General features: G+C 45.0%; 1 protein-coding gene across 4 annotated transcripts in view; it reads left to right on the top strand.

The window, feature by feature from the left end:
- Positions 1–16,236, top strand: part of KCNK10 (potassium two pore domain channel subfamily K member 10) — a 183,502-nt gene that overhangs the window by 98,194 nt on the left and 69,072 nt on the right. For all 4 annotated transcript variants that reach the window (XM_045396842.3, XM_015454075.4, XM_045396843.3 and 1 more), the window contains one exon: positions 1,959–2,308. In XM_045396842.3, coding sequence (XP_045252777.1) covers positions 1,959–2,308 — 350 coding nt within the window. The remainder of the gene's footprint in view (positions 1–1,958; positions 2,309–16,236) is intronic.

Genomic DNA, 16,236 nt, shown 5'->3' with positions numbered 1-16,236 from the left:
CAGTACAGGTTCCTTCAGGAGGCTCTAGGGGAGGATCCTTCCCTTGCCTTTTCCAGCTTCTAGAAGGACCACATTTCTGGACTCAAGGCTGCATCACTCCAACCTGTGCTTCTGTCCTCATATCCCCTCTCTCTCGTGTCCTCCTGCTTCCTTCTTATAAGAACTCTTGTCATTATATTGAGCCCAACCATGTAATCCAAGGTCTTCCCCCATCTCAACATTCTTAATCACATCTGCAAAGTCCCTTTTGCCATGTAAGATAACATCCATCTATGTCTTGGGGATTAGGATGTGGACCTCTTTGTGGGCCATTATTCTACCTGCTTCCAAGGCAGGAAGAGAGAAGGTGCTCCCGGAAGTGATATTTAATCTGAGATTTCTGGGTCAGAAACGAGATACACATGGAAGCAGGGAGGCCCCTTGGGAGGCTGCTGGGCTGGTCCAGGCAAGATGTGATGGTGGGCAGGATGAGGCTGGTCCAGGCAAGATGTGATGGAGGCAGGATGATGGTGGGCAGGGGTGGGGGAAGGCCCAAGGGATGAAATACAGTGAGGAGGCAGAATGAATGGGAGATGTGGGCAGTGGTAAAAGAAAGCCACCCAAGGCAAGGCTCACCTCGGCATCAACAGGAGCAAGGGGGAAAGTGAATGCAGCGTCTTTGGGGAAAGGTTAGCAAGAGCATAATGCCCAGGTTGTTGATTCTAACGTATAGCTCTTTCAATCAAGATTCCAGACAATTTTGCGTTTGTGTAAATCCGAGGGAAATTTAACATGGAGTGATTTTATTGGATTGGATCATACGCCATAAAAGACGGACGTTCAGCTCGGTTTCCAAAGAGAGAAACTGATTCCGAGGGCCTAGGAGGAGAGGCAGATGTTTACAAACTTAGATTCTTCTAAGCCACCACCCTTACAGCCAGGTGGTTTGAACGGGGAGTAACATGGCCTGCGTTTTGACTTTTCCAACAGTGATTGATCAGTTCAACTCCCCGCTGGAGTGGAGCTCTTTACCCCACTTAGGTAATTAGGTTTATCATCTCCTAATACCTTCTTTACACAACAGCCAGCCTGCACCATGACAGAGACTATAATAAGAATTGGAATAATAAAGGGAGAAAAACACCGAAGTACGATGGCCGTTCATTGTTGCACGAGACATTTCTGTGACGCCTGATAGCATTGCGTGTGCGTCACAACCCCAAACTTCCTGCCATCGCAGAAAAGCCTCCAGCTGACCCTATTTATTTCCAAAGTAATGAAATTACCCTACCGAGAACAGGGACCTTAGAGAATTCTATGTGTTTCAAAAACCAGGAAACATTTTCTTTCCAATGACATCTTATTGGAAAACAACAGAAGAAAAATTATATTACTAGTAGATCAGGAGTGATTATGCCTAAGTCACATCTTCTATTAAGATATAACAAGCTCATCCTTTTTTCCTTTGTTTTGTGACAAGAGGACTTTTTAAGTCTCTAGACGTTCATCTCTTCTCTGCTCTTGGTATCACCACCCTTTGGTACTTAGATAGAGTAGTTGGGTAGCCCTCTCCTATTTACTTCCTCTCCAAGTTCAACAACATGTTTGTTTTTAAATCTGGTGATTTGTTGTGTTTCTTACACATTGTTTCAACAAGGAAGCTAAGGGAGGAGGTGAATTACAAATGACAGAGAGACAGTTTTCAATTTGGACCCTTGTAGAAAAATGTAAGCATTTCTAACTCAGTTTATACTTTATTATTATTTTTTTAACTGGGACTCCTGGTGCTTATCTTTTAGAACTCAAATGGGTACCTAGCAACTGATCACATTTCCTAACCGCAGGCTTGGTGACCCAGTGTTCCATCCTCACATTTGAAAGCTGGCTCAAAGAAGACATCGGTGCTTTGTTTCTGACATGTTTTGTATTTGTTTATAAACAAACTCTCTTCTTCTTTATCCCCCACCCTGACTCCTCAGTGGCCGTTCCCGCAGCAGCACCGGTGTGCCAGCCCAAGAGTGCCACTAACGGGCAACCCCCGGCTCCGGCTCCAACTCCAACTCCGCGCCTGTCCATTTCCTCCCGAGCCACAGTGGTAGCCAGGATGGAAGGCACCTCCCAGGGGGGCTTGCAGACCGTCATGAAGTGGAAGACGGTGGTTGCCATCTTTGTGGTTGTGGTGGTCTACCTCGTCACTGGCGGTCTTGTCTTCCGGGCATTGGAGCAGCCCTTTGAGAGCAGCCAGAAGAATACCATTGCCTTGGAGAAGGCAGAATTCCTGCGGGATCATGTCTGTGTGAGTCCCCAGGAGCTGGAGACATTGATCCAGGTGAGCAGGGGGTGAGTCGACCTTAGACCAACAGGTGGGGTGGATGGCAGTGTTGGTTTTATCTTCTGGGTCTCAAGTCTTGCTTTCAGTTGAGAGGCTCCTGGTGGTCATGGAAGTTCTCTCCGGGGAGGTGACATGTGAGCTGAGACCTCCAAGAAGCGATAGTGAGGCATGTGACAGTGTGGGGGAAGGAGGGTCTGTGTTCTGCATCTTGTCTTGGATGAGTGGTCAGAGGTGGCAGCAGGACAATGGACTTTGGATTTTCAAGTTCAAGCCCACCTGTGTGTGCTGATTAACTCCTTGGTTCTGAACTCTCTGTGGAATGCTGGGATAGAACCCAAAGAAGGAAAGAATTTTAAATATGCAGATTTAGAATAAGCAGGGATATATTAACCTGTCCAAGGTCCATGAAGATGAGGTAGAGAAGAGGCCACCAGGTGTGTGGGTGAAGAGGCTGTCAGTGGCCTGAGACAGCTGTTATAGTGGATTTATGGGGATGAAATAATATGGATCACAGTAGTAGTAATCATCAGGTTTGCTGTTTTTGAATACTTACTGTGTATCAGGCACTGTACTAAGGCCTTTACGCACCCTGGATATTAAGGAAAAAAGATTCATAGGAAAATGGAAGCAGAGAACTTGAACTGCAGCCTAAAGAAGCAAGGCAACACTTCTGGGCAACGGGTATGGGCTTTACAGGGGTGGCCTGTGGCAGTGAGGAGCTATAGGAAAGCCAGAGAGTCATCTAGAGGGCTGCGGTGCGAGGGACTGGATCAGGACGGTTGAGAAGTCTGGGAAGCCAAAGAGAAAAGCAGTTCCCATGAGGACGAAAGGGAAATGGTGGAGAGACCTGTTGGAGGGCTTCACCTTGGACTTGAAGGAGGAAGGCTGCCTCTGAGGCTGAAGTTGCACTTTCTATCCCAGACACCCTGCTGAACTACAAAGAGTGGGTTAATGTGAGGGAGAGTCTCATCTTTCTGGGGGCTCTAAAGTTTGGAAGGTGGAGGGATGGAAAAGACAGTTTTTACCATTCCTTCTGGCTCTGGGATGATGCACATTAAATTCTAGTGGCTGCAACAATCCAAGATAGTGTAGGATTCACCAGTCTGCGCTGTTTTAGTATTTATTTATTTCCTACCATACCAACAGAGTAGGGGAATTCTGATGCTACTTATGATCTAGCACCTTCATAGCAATCATATTCTTGTCGTTAGTTTTAATAATGACTTGACTCTTAAATAAGTAGAAATACAAATTCTTCCCTTCCTGGGAGTAAATATGATTTCATAACTATGCCCTATAATTCTTCTCAAAAAAATAAAATGTTAAAAATCCAAGAGTAGCATTTCATAGAACTGTTGCATAGGGAGTCAGTTCTCCGAATGGCTTTGTCTTTTGTTTTCTTTTTCTTTTTTGAGACAGGGTCTCATTCTGTCACTTACGCTGGAGTGCAGTGGTGTGATCATGGCCCATTGCAGGTTCAACTTCCTGATCGAGGTCTCAACTGATCCTTCCGCCTCAGTCTCCCGAGTAGCTGGGACTACAGGCATGTGCCACCATGCCTGGCTAATTTTTGTATTTTGTTTGCAGAGACAGGATTTTACTATGTTGCCCAGGCTGGTCTTGAATTCCTAGGCTCAAGTGATCTGCCTGCCTTGGCCTCCTAAAGTGCTGGGATTACAGGTGTGAGTCACCACGCCCATCCCTTTTTTTCTTTCATGGGAAAATGCTACCACATTTGCAGTGATGAGATTTTTGTACTAATCAGTGCCAGATTTAAAGCCTAGCATGCTATAGAGAATGGAAGAAACAATTCTGGAGTAGTTTTAAGTAGGAGTATAATTACACTTATACACATTGTTGTGATATGGGGTAGGATCCTTTTTAATTAGTTGTAAGACATGTAATAATAACCTGATAGGTGATCTGAAGTGAATCTAGTATCGTGCGTGAGTTTTCCTTCTTTAGGCCGTAAGATCTTGAAGAAAAGGAATGCATTGTCTTATCTTTACCTCCATGTGTGACCTATGCTTTGCTTTGCCTCTAATTATTGCCCAATAGATAAATGTTTTTAGAGCAAGATATCAAAGTAAATTGTAGAACACTGGTGATGTCACAACCTATGTGAGCTTATCCATGCATTTGTTGATTAGTTCAACATTTCTGGATTTCCCATTCTTTAACCCTCTTCTTTATGAGAGAGCTCAGAGACCTGAATGAAGGACAGGATCGGGGACCGTGGAGGTCCTAATTCTGATGCTGCCATTAAGACTTGTGCCCTGTTTTGACCTCAAAAGATTTCTCTGTGAAATGAGATAGGTGTGTGCATGTGTGTGTTTGTGTGAATGTGTTTGCACATACACACATGTGTGTGCATTTAAGATAATTTTATAACAATTTAAAAAGCTACTCTTTATTAGGCACCTGTTATGAGCTGGGCATCATATACCCATTATCTCATTTAATCTTATCAACAACACTCTTAAGTTTATATCATGATTCCCATTTTACAGGGGAGGAGACATCAGTTTCCTTAAAGAGGAACTTTCCAACCACCGAAGTGGTAGAGCTGGCAGTCAAGGCAAGGTTGGACTGACTGTACACTCTCTCATCTAAATAGTCTACAGGCCCTTTAAGGAGGTCTTGGTTTATAATAGGCTCCAGTCTCTTTTAAACATGTGCTTTATGTTGAATGCTGTATTAGTCCATTCTCACTATAAAGAACCACCTGAGACTGAGCAATTTATAAAGAAAAGAGGTTTAATTGATGCACAGTTCCACAGGCTGTATAGGAAGCATGGCTTGGGAAGCTTCAGGAAACTTAAAATCATGGCAGAAGAAGAAGGGGAAGCAGGCATGTCCTATATGGCTGGAGCAGGAGGAAGAGAGAGTAAAGGGATGCTACACACTTTTAAACACCCGTATCTTGGCCTGGAGCAGTGACTCACACCTGTAATCCCAGCACTTTGGGAGGCCAAGGTGGGCAGATCACCTGAGGTCAGGAGTTCAAGACAAGCCTGGCCAACATGGTGAAACCCCATCTCTTCTAAAAATACAAAAATTAGCCAGGCGTGGTGGTGTGCGCCTGTGGTCCCAGCTACTAGGGAGGCTGAGACAGGAGAATCTCTTGAACCCTGGAGGCGGAGGTTGCAGTGAGCCGAGATCACACCACTGCACTTCAGCCTAGGCGACAGAGCATGACTCTGTCTCAAAACAAAAACAAAAACAAACAACCAAACAAACAGATCTCATGAGAACGAACTCACCATCACAAGAACAGCAAGGGGGAAATCTGCCCCCACCATGCCCCTCCTCCAACATTGGGGATTACAATTCAACATGAGATTAGGGCAGGGACATAAATCTAAACCATATCCAACACTTTCCAGAATTTTAGTAGTCAAAAAGCATTAGATGGCCAGGTGTGGTGGCTCATGCTGGTAATCCCAGCAGTTTGGGAGGCCAAGGCGGATGGATTGCTTGAGTCCAGGAGTTCGAGGCCAGCCTGTACAATGTGGCAAAACCGTTTTGTACAAAAAAGTACAAAAATTAGATGGGTGTGGTTGCACATGCCTGTAGTCCCAGCTACTTGGGAGGCTGAGGTGGGAGGATCACCTGAGCCCGGCAAGTCGAGGCTGCAGTAAGCCATGATTGTGCCATAGTACTCCAGCCTGGGAAACAGAGTGAGACCTTGTCTCAATAAATAAATCATTAGAGTTCCTGGCTGCCTAACAGGAATCATTTCTGTTTCTTCTCCCTATACACATTGAGCATCAGTCGTGGACCTGGGATGCTTTTAGATTTCCATCTATTATGACTTAAAGACTCATCCTTGTGTTTATCTACAGTTTTTCTCACAATATAAGTTAAGCAGGTTTAACTGCGGAATCTGTGTCAAATCATTGCACCAAATCATTACGTTTTGCCCTTCAGTTCACTGATACCTTCACAAGGATGAAAGTGTCCATTCTTACAGACCAGGGAGCTTTCTCACACTTTATGCCTCTGAGCAGCACTGTAAATAGTGATCACAAGAAACACAGTATTTAAAAATAGTCTCTCTTCACATCTAGAAGGGTTTTCAGTGTGCTGTGTTTTAAGCTGGAAAGATAGTAAGTACTATTGTATCTCACCCAAGTCTGAAAGGAGTGACCGGTGGGTAGAAAGTAGATGGAAAGGATTTATTTTGTCATGTCTCTTGGCTGGATTGAGTGAACCCCTCATAAAGCCAAGCTGGAATGTGTACTTCATAGTATTAATAACCAAAATAGAGTACCCAGAACAGCACGATGCCCTCAAAATGCCTGCATAGCCTAGAAGAGCCGTAGCTCTTAGAGTCATAGTGGGGAGGGATTTTCTGACAAGTAAGACCACTTTATGGGGTACCGTCGGACTCCACAGGACAGTGGTGGGCCACTGTCCCTAAAGGTGAAGAAAGATGGGTTGCTCTTATGAAGGGGACATTCTCATCCATTCATTTAGTCATTCATTCATCCATCCATCCATTCACTCGTTCTCAGAATTGCTGCTGAACTCCTGCTGTATCAGGTAACATGCCGGGTGTTGGGGAGAGAAAGAAGACATGGCCGGGTGCTATGGCTCATGCCTGTAATCCCACCACTGTAGGAGGCCGAGGCGAGCGGATCACGAGGTCAGGAGTTTGAGACCAGCCTGACCAACATGGTGAAACCCTGTCTCTACTAAAAATACAAAAATTAGCCAGGCATGGTGGCAAGTGCCTGTAATCCCAGCTACTCAGGAGGCTGAGGCAGGAGAATCACTTGAACCCAGGAGGCGGAGGTTACAGTGAGCTGAGATCGCACCATTGCACTACAGCCTCAGCAACAGAGTGAGACTCTGTCTCAGAAAAAAAGAAAAAAAGAAAAAAAAAAAGACACACCTTGAGCAAGTGACTCACCTCTTGTTTCTTCACAATAGAATATAGAATGTGGCCTCAGGGTGTTGAGAGGATTAAATGCAGTAATTCATGAGAAAGGCTTTGAACTGTGCTTGGCACATGGTAAGTGCTCACAAAAGGATTATTACTGCTGCTTCTATTGCTGCTACTGTTCTTAGTATTATTCAGGGAGCTCAGAGTTTCAAGCAGTGGTTCTTAATGGGCTGGGGTGGGGCCACTGGGGAGGGGATGTTTGCCTCTAGGGGGCATTTGGCAATGTCTGGAGACATTTTTGGTGGTTACAGCTGGGGAGGTGCTATAGACATCTAGTGGGTAGAGGCCAGGGTTGCTGCTAGACACCCTACAGTGCACAGCATAGACCCCCCTCCCACAAAGAATTATCCAGTTCAACATGCTAATAGGTTGAGAAGCACTGGAGGAAGAGGCATGTAAGCCAATAATTAAAATCTGTTGGAATAGAGCTATCTGACAGATGTCAAAAAAAAAAAATGGAGCCCTAGTGAGGCAAATAGAGCTCAGAGGATATTTTGTGGTTATTTATCTCCTTCAGTCTTCACAGCTATTCTATGAGGATAGTCTTTGGTGCCCACATACAGATGAGGAAGTGAGGCAGCAGGAGCTGAAATGATGGATTAAGGTCACCTGGTTAGAAATGGAGGATCCAGGGTTTACTGCCAGGCAGTCTGACCACATATTCCAGGAGCTGAACCACCATGCATTGGAACAGAAACACAAAATCTGGGAGGGATTCATCGGGTAGGCCATGGTTGGAGGGTATCCCGATGGCTGGCATGTGGCCCATGGGAAAATGCTAACAAGTTTGTGGTGACAAGAATGTTATACTAATCAGTGCCAGATTTGAGGCGTTGCAGGTGGTTAGAATGGCTTGAACTGAGAAGTATGACAGCACGTGGAAATGACACTGGGAAGGGGGTCGTGGGAGCTGGACTGAGGAGGTGCCTAGAGGACCTTTATGCTGTGGAATGTCGAGTCACTGAAAGCTTTAAGCGAGGATTGGAAGGTGGAAATTGGCTGACGAAAAAACCTTTTAGCAATGAGGAAGTTGGGTTGGAAGAAGGAGAAATTAGAGGAAGGAAGACCAGTTAGAATGTTGTAACATCACAGGTGAGAGATGCTGAGAGATAGAGAAAAGGCTATATTTAAAAGAGTTGACAAAGAAAACTTGAAAATTACTCAAACCTCATTCAGCGAAGATTTCTGGGGTGCCTGCTATGTGCTCCATATCCCTGCATGGCCTGTAGCCCCCAAGACCCTGGAGTTAATCTCCCCGCATTAAATGCTATACCACTTAATGAGCTGTGTGACTTGGGCAAATATCACAGTCGCCCCTGGCCTCCACTGCTTTTCTGTGAAATGGAGATTCTGATCATAGTGTCTACCTGTTAGGGTGCTCTGAGGATTGAACAAAAGAAGCTCAGTAACTTTGAGCTCTTGTTATTGCTGCTGCTTATTTGCTAGGGAAGGAAGAAAAAAAGAAACCAGAAAACTCTTAAATGATGAGCATTGTGGAGTTCTGCTGAGGGAAAAGAGAAGAAGGTGTCTGAAATGCCCCTTGGGCTTCAAACCCTACATCTTCCAATAGACAAATTTTATTTCTATTGTTCAAGTGCAGAGTGTCCATCACAGAAGTCGCTCCCTGAGGGCTGGGCTGGGCTGCCTACACCATGATGCTCTGTCTTTGTGGCTGGAGCTGGCTTCAGCACAGCAAGTTTCTATTCCATTGAGAGGGTTTACTGTGGGCATCTAGAATGTCATCTTTATCCTTAGCCTTACCGGAGACTCTCAGTCTCACATTTATTAAGTAGACACTAGGGCCGGCTCCACTGATCTCTGTCCCCCCTGCTTCTCTGATTGGTTTGAGACACAGTTTCAAAGAATCTGAGGGACCCAGTGGGCTCAGGCAGCCTCAAAGGAGCAGGTCACCTGACCAGTGGAGTGACCATTGATTCCAAGGTGTGACCGAGTGAAAGGGCTTAAATCCCCAATGCCTGACTGTGATTAAACCCCAATGAGGTGTGTGGATCTTCTAGGGGAAGGGCCAGGCCCCTTTAATAAGGACGCTTCTGAACAAAGAGACAATGACACTAATCCCAATTCCACTAGGACTGAGTTTGATGTCCTAGGGCAAGCTGCTTAACCCGAGCTGGGGCTCAGCAGTTCAGCTCATAGAGGACACAAAAGATGCATCCATCTCTAGAATCTTACCTCTGAGATGTGAGGGAGTGTGCAGGCGATTGTAACTGGGAAACTTCCTACAGAGCTGGTGTAATAATAAAATAGAGCTACCACTTACTGATTGTTTACTTTCCTCTAGACTCTGTTCTAAGTGCTTGAATCCTCTAGCTCATTTAACTCTTGCAAGAAGCCTACAAAGTAGGTACTGTTTTTATTCCTTTTTTTAAAAACAGGGTCTTTCTCTGTCATCCACACTGGAGTGCAGTGGTGCAATCATGGTTCACTGTATCCTCGAACACCTAGGCTCAAGCAGTTCTTCTGCCTCAGCCTCCTCAGAATGTTTCTGAGGGCAGGTTGGTCCAATCACCTCAGAGTGAGCAGGTTATCTTGCTCCTTGGAAGGCTGGCTTCTTCCCTGCCTCACTTCAGTCCCTGCCTCCAGCAAGTTACTGAAGTCCTCAGAGGCCTCTCCACCGTGAGATGGACACTGTCTGTTTGTGGGACTACAGGTGGATACCACCAGACCCAGCTAATTTTTAATTTTTTTTTTTTTTTTTTTTTTTGTAGAGACAGGGTCTCACTGTGTTGCTCAGGCTGGTCTGAAACTCCTGGCCTCAAGCAATCCTCCCACCTCGGCCTCCCAAAGTGCTGATATTACAGGTTTGAGCCACCATGCTCAGTCCAAAGTAGGTTCTATCATCATCATCTCATTTTATGGATGAGCAAATAAATCCCAAGAAGTTAAATAACTTGTCCAAGTCCAGACAGCCAATAAGCGATTAAACTGGGATTTGAGCCCCAGGAAGCCAGACTCCAGAGCCCACACAACGGAACCCTTGTGCCATATTGCTCACTTGCATCAATGGTGAGTATCCCCTCACTGACATGTAGACCTCTTCGTAAAGCTTTTACTCCAAGGAAAAGGCTGGAGGGAGAAGGAAACGTGATTCAAGAAAACTGGGTTGTCTGGCATGGTGCTATGGCACTCCACATGGGGAATATTGTATTTTCAAAGAAAGGGTGTGTTAGAAAGGGAATGATCATGGACATTACATCAGATAGACTTGGTCCCTTAACGACACTAAACCTAAGGCTCCTCCTCATATTAAAGGGATCACAGTCCTCATTCGGATGATTGTGGGGAGTGAGTGAACCTAGCAGAGTGGCTGGCATGTCACTGGCATTTAGGAAACGCTATTTCCTTCCCCCATCTGTCTTTCTTCTCTCAAGCGAACTGAGTAGACAAAAGATAATTGTACCTGGAGTACTCGCATTTCTTTGGCAGTAGAATAAAGTAAATTAAATGTAGTTTTGAAGTTGAGGTTTCCATGAATTTGATTTGGCGGTCACTCTGTCCCAAGAAAGCCTTTATCTTTGATATCCTCACATGCCACAATTGCTTATCTCCCCGTTCCCAGTGCAATTGTCCTAGAAGCTTCTGTACTGACTAGTCTTGGAGAAAGCCACAAAACATTCATCTTTTGTGATCCTCAAAGAATAAAATCGTGAGGAGCCCTCACTGACTGACGGGGAAGTGAAGAATGAATGCTTCGGTTTGCAGGGATGATGATGTGCAGCAGTCTTTTTTCAGGGTATGAAACAATCCCAGATGTTTTAAGATCTTGAGTGTCTTCAGAGGAGCTCGAGTGGTCTCATGGCTGCCATTTCTTCTGGCCATAGCCTCGCTGAAGGGAGTAGCATTTCACAGGAGTGGGTTTAGGGTTGGATGAGGCCCCCATCGGGAAGGACATGGGATTTTTCATTCTAAGTGCCTTGCCGTAAAGCAAACGACAGGGGTCTATTCCTCTCTCTGGAGAATGTTTCTGGGAGCAGGTTGGTCTAATCCCTTCAGAGTGAGGAGGTTATTTCACTCCCTGGAAGGCTGGCTTCTTCCTTGGCTCACTTCAGTCCTTGCCTCCAGCGAGAGGGGTCTCTCCAACACGAAACTGACACCGTCTGTTCGTGATAGTTTCTCTGAAGAAAGTCCCGGGGCTTTCATCTGCTTGGCTGGAGCTAGGTCTGGAACTGCTTGGAGCATGAGCCTTTTAGGGGGGTCTCTTCCCATCGGTTTTCTCTCTCTCTCTCTCCCCGACTGCTCCAGTGACTCTTTATGTTGGAGAACAGGAACTTGACCATTGGTTTTCGCTTTATGACCTCTCTGGGATTCCCCGCTTCCGCCCCAAGATGGCGTCTCACTCTGTTGCCCAGACTGGAGAGCAGTGGTGAGATCTCAGCTCACTGCAACCTCTGCCTCCCGGATTCAAGTGATTCTCCTGCCTCAGCCTCCCGAGTAGCTGGGATTACCGGCCTGCTTCACCACCCCAGTTAATTTTTGTATTTTTAGTAGAGACAGGGTTTCACCAGGTTGGCCAGGCTGGTCTCAAACTCCTGACCTCAGGTGATCTGCCTGCCTCAGCCTCCCAAAGTGTTGGGATTATAGGCGTGAGCCACCGTGCGCGCTCAGGACTTTTTTTTTTAAACGCTTTCCAAATAGAGCCTCAGATACTTTGCTCAGTATTTAGGCCTTAGACTGTGTTTGATGCGTATTATTTGGCACCATTTATTATTTTTTTCATTAAAAAAATTAAAAAATAACATATAATAATTGTATGTATTTATGAGGTACATAGTGATGTTTCCATACCTACAATGTATGGTGATCAGATCAGGGTAATTAGCATATTCATCATCTCAAACATTTATCATTTCTTTGTGTTGGGAATCTTCAATATCCTCCTTCTAGCTATTTGAAACTTTATACTAGATTGTTGTTAACTGTAGTCATCCTGCATATAGAACACTAGAATTTATTCCTGTTATCTTGCTGTAATTATGTCCCCTTTAACAAATCCTTCCCTATCCCCCCCTCCCCTGACTCTTTCCACTTAGCATCATTTATTAGGCACAGATTCTGTGCGAGCTGGTGCTAGAGAGTTTACATATATTACTTATATTACTTAGCTTCATTTGCCTCTCGCCATTGCACCAAGAGGTGGCCACTGTTGCTGCCCCATTTTACAGAGTGCAAAGTTCTTGTAGCTAGCTAGTGACCAAAGTAGGACTTGAGTCTAGTTAGATCTCTCTGACCCCAGAGGCCACGCTCTCTTAATCATACTCTCCTTGGCTTGACACAGTGGGCTTAGAGAGTACATAAATGAATCAAGACAAATTCGTCTTGATGAAGGGAAAACCCACTTGGATGACATGATGAGAAGGCTCCTTTGTGACAGTTAGTGCTTGCCTTCTAACACAGAGCTCTGTCTCCTGTCCTCTCCCTGTATTTGTAAGCTTTCTGACATACAGAGAGCCTCCATGATGAGGCTAGGGTGCCAGACTGTTGGCCTCTGGCTTACTGACTCATTTTATTGGCTGTGCTCCTTGGGCCTGACTCCACCATGCTTTAGTGGAGAAGGATTTAGTCTAAGATGTGGGCAGTGGCATGTGAGGAGTGGGCACCGTGCTGTGGTCCTGGGTGTGAACCTTTGATGTTGTCATGGCAAACAAAGCTGCTATTCCTCAGATGAGAGGGCAAGAGATTATGAACTGCCAAAATGTCCTCTCCATACCCAAGGAGATGTTGGGTAATTTGCATGACCCATAAACATTTCCCAAGACCGTGGCTCTGCTCTCCTGCCAAGACCGTGGTTCTGCCCTCCTGCCAAGACCCGAGTCACTCACTTGCTCACTCACTTACTCATTTGTTCACTCGCTCATTTATTCTTTCATTCAACAAACTTGATTGCCTACTGTGCTAGATGCGGGGATGTAATAATGGCGAATAAAAGACAGACATGGTCCCTGCCTTCTTGGAGCTTATAGCTAGGAGAACCAAATGTTCCAGGTTTTGTGGTTCTGGAGTAATTGTTAATAGTGCCCCTTTCCCTCTCAAAAGTGTCCTGGGGCTGGGCATGGTGGCTCATGTCTATAATCCTAGCATTTTTGGAGGCTGAGGCAGGCAGACTCTTGAGCTCAGGAGTTTGAGACCAGCCTGGGCAACATGGCAAAATCCCGTCTATATTAAAAACAAAATGTCTTGGTTTGAAAGATAAAATATGGGATTATAAATCATGCTGCTATAAAGACACATGCACACGTATGTTTATTGCGGCACTATTCACAATAGCAAAGTCTTGGAATCAACCCAAATGTCCATCAGTGACAGACTGGATTAAGAAAATGTGGCACATATACACCATGGAATACTATGCAGCCATAAAAAAGGATGAGTTCATGTCCTTTGTAGGGACATGGATGCAGCTGGAAACCATCATTCTCAGCAAACTATCGCAAGAACAGAAAACCAAACACCGGATGTTCTCACTCATAGGTGGGAATTGAACAATGAAATCACTTGGACTCTGGAAGGGGAACATCACACACTGGGGCCTATTATGGGGAGTGGGGAGGGGGGAGGGATGGCATTGGGAGTTATACCTGATGTAAATGACGAGTTGATGGGTGCAGCACACCAACATGGCACAAGTATACATATGTAACAAACCTGCACATTGTGCACATGTACCCTAGAACTTAAAGTATAATAATAAAAAAAAAGAAAGATAAAATATATGGTGACCCTACTTATAGACAGTGGGAGAACCAAACCTTATGCATGTTCTTACACAAGTAATTGCAACTGAAAGCCAGATGAAAGTTGCAAAGGAGAGGGAGCTAGAGCTATGGGATACCCGAAGAGGAGAACTGATTTAATAAGACAAGGATTCCAGGCAGAGGGGGCTGAGTCAAGGCCCTGGATGGGAGGAAGCAACATGCCATGGCTGAAGACTTGAGAGAAGTGAGCAAATGTGGCCAAAGGGCATTTAGCAAAGGGAACTTAGAAAGCAATTTGGCTGGAGACAGGCAGGAGTCAAACCACGCAGGGGTTGATTTTGAATTTTATCTTAAGAGTACTGTGAAGCTTACAGTTATGTTTTCAGCAGCAGAGTGATAGGATCTGGTCAATCAGTACATTGCCATTTTGGTCCTTCATATGGGTTTACCAAAGGGTTTTATGTTATTCATTCGTTAATTCAATGACTCAACTAAATGGAGCGACAACTGTGGCACTCTGCTAAGTGTTTTGCTCTGGACTTCTGAACTGAATTGTCCTCAGTGGTGCCAAAACTCAACTCTTGCAGAAAACCTTTATGGGCCCTTTATGTTGGGTCATGTCCTGCTTGGCCCCATTTGCCCTACACTCGCTAGTTGTCCTACACTCGCTAGACTCTCTTGGGTGACCTTCGCTTTTCTCTGTCCCCTTCCCATGACTGTGAGCTCTTTGAAGTTGAATCTGTGTCTTTTATCACTATATCCCTTCTGCCTCGCACAGTGGCTGGCCAATAGAAGATGCTAAAGGGTTGAGGAATGAAGGAATGGTGGTTTTTGTATCTGGTTTTATTTTTTTATTTTTTTATTTTTAGACAGAGTCTTGTTCTGTCTCCCGGGCTGGAGTGCCTTGGCGTGATCTTGGCTCACTGCATCCTCCACCTCCCAGGTTCAAGCAATTCTTCTGCCTCAGCCTCCCTAGTAGCTAGGACTACAGGCATGCACTACCACACCCAGCTAATTTTTGTATTTTTAGTAGAGATGGAGTTTACGATATTGGCTTGGCTGCTCTCGAACTCTTGACCTCGTGATCTGCCCGCCTCGGGCTCCCAAAGTGCTGGGATTACAGGCATAGGCCACTGTGCCCAGCCTTTGTATCTGTTTTGAAGATCAAGAGACCTTCATTTAGAACCTTCACAGAAGGAAAGCAAAAAATTCTTTTATTACTACGTTAAACAAGTCCTTTCTTTTTGGTCTGGTTGTCAATAGTACTTCTCTGGATCCACCTCCTGGATTCAAGTGATTCTCCCGTTTCAGCCTCCTGAGAAGCTGGGACTACAGGTGCATGCCACCACACCCAGCTAAGACAAAAACTCACCTTTTTGTCATCTTTATGCATGAGCAGATTCTCTTGGTATCTATAGCCGTCAAAACTTTACATATTTCCATATTTAGGGACATAAGAAGTTTTAGGAAAGCAGTGTGTTGGAAAGCACAGCACCTGAGATGTTCATGGAAATCCTTGTTGTGACTTCAGAGTGCAGATCCAGAGCAGCCTTTGTCGGCCCTGGGCCATCCCCTATTTCAAGCAGCCTTTTGTCCAGGAAGTTTAGGTAGCAGCTCAGGCAGCAGGTGAGCTCTGGAGAATGCAGATTCGGGTTCTTTGAGCCCAGGGGCACAACTCTGAGTTGAAGTGACTCCTTTTGGTTGTTGCTTTGAATTCAGTAAGAGCTGCCCTTTCACCAGCAAAGCAGTCACACAAAAGATGCGTCAGTGTGTGCAAGATCAGGCCTGCAGCCTCCAGCCTGTGTCTACAGGCCTCCGAGTCATTATTATTACTGTTTCTATCCCTGGGGTTATTGATTTCATCACTGTTCAGTGAAGGAGATCTAAAGCTTTTAAGCCAGAAATTAAAGAGGTAATGGAAATTGGCATGCCACTGGAAAATGAATTTGCAAATGAGAATTCAAAGTTCTAAAAAAACTCCCATAAAAATAAAACCAAAACCCAGAAGTGAATGCTCCTGTGACTGCATTTTTATACAAATGTGCATGGTTTGTTCTCGTTTAGAGGGTTGCTGTATACATTATGGAATAATGAGATTCTGATGGTATCTGGTTCCTACAATTGCTCTTATTACTTATCACAATAAAATGTATTCATTTATATAACTAATACTTACTTAGTACCTATCATGAAGCAGGTGCTGTGTTTGGCTCTAGTGATTAAAAAATAATAAAAATGCAAGATGCTGCCACCCTCTCCTCAAG

The sequence above is a fragment of the Macaca fascicularis genome, chromosome 7 (assembly GCF_037993035.2).
Source record: "Macaca fascicularis isolate 582-1 chromosome 7, T2T-MFA8v1.1".
In the NCBI taxonomy this organism is placed as follows: domain Eukaryota; kingdom Metazoa; phylum Chordata; class Mammalia; order Primates; family Cercopithecidae; genus Macaca; species Macaca fascicularis.
Note: the sequence above shows the minus strand (reverse complement) of the source record. Positions and strands in the feature narration are given on the sequence as shown.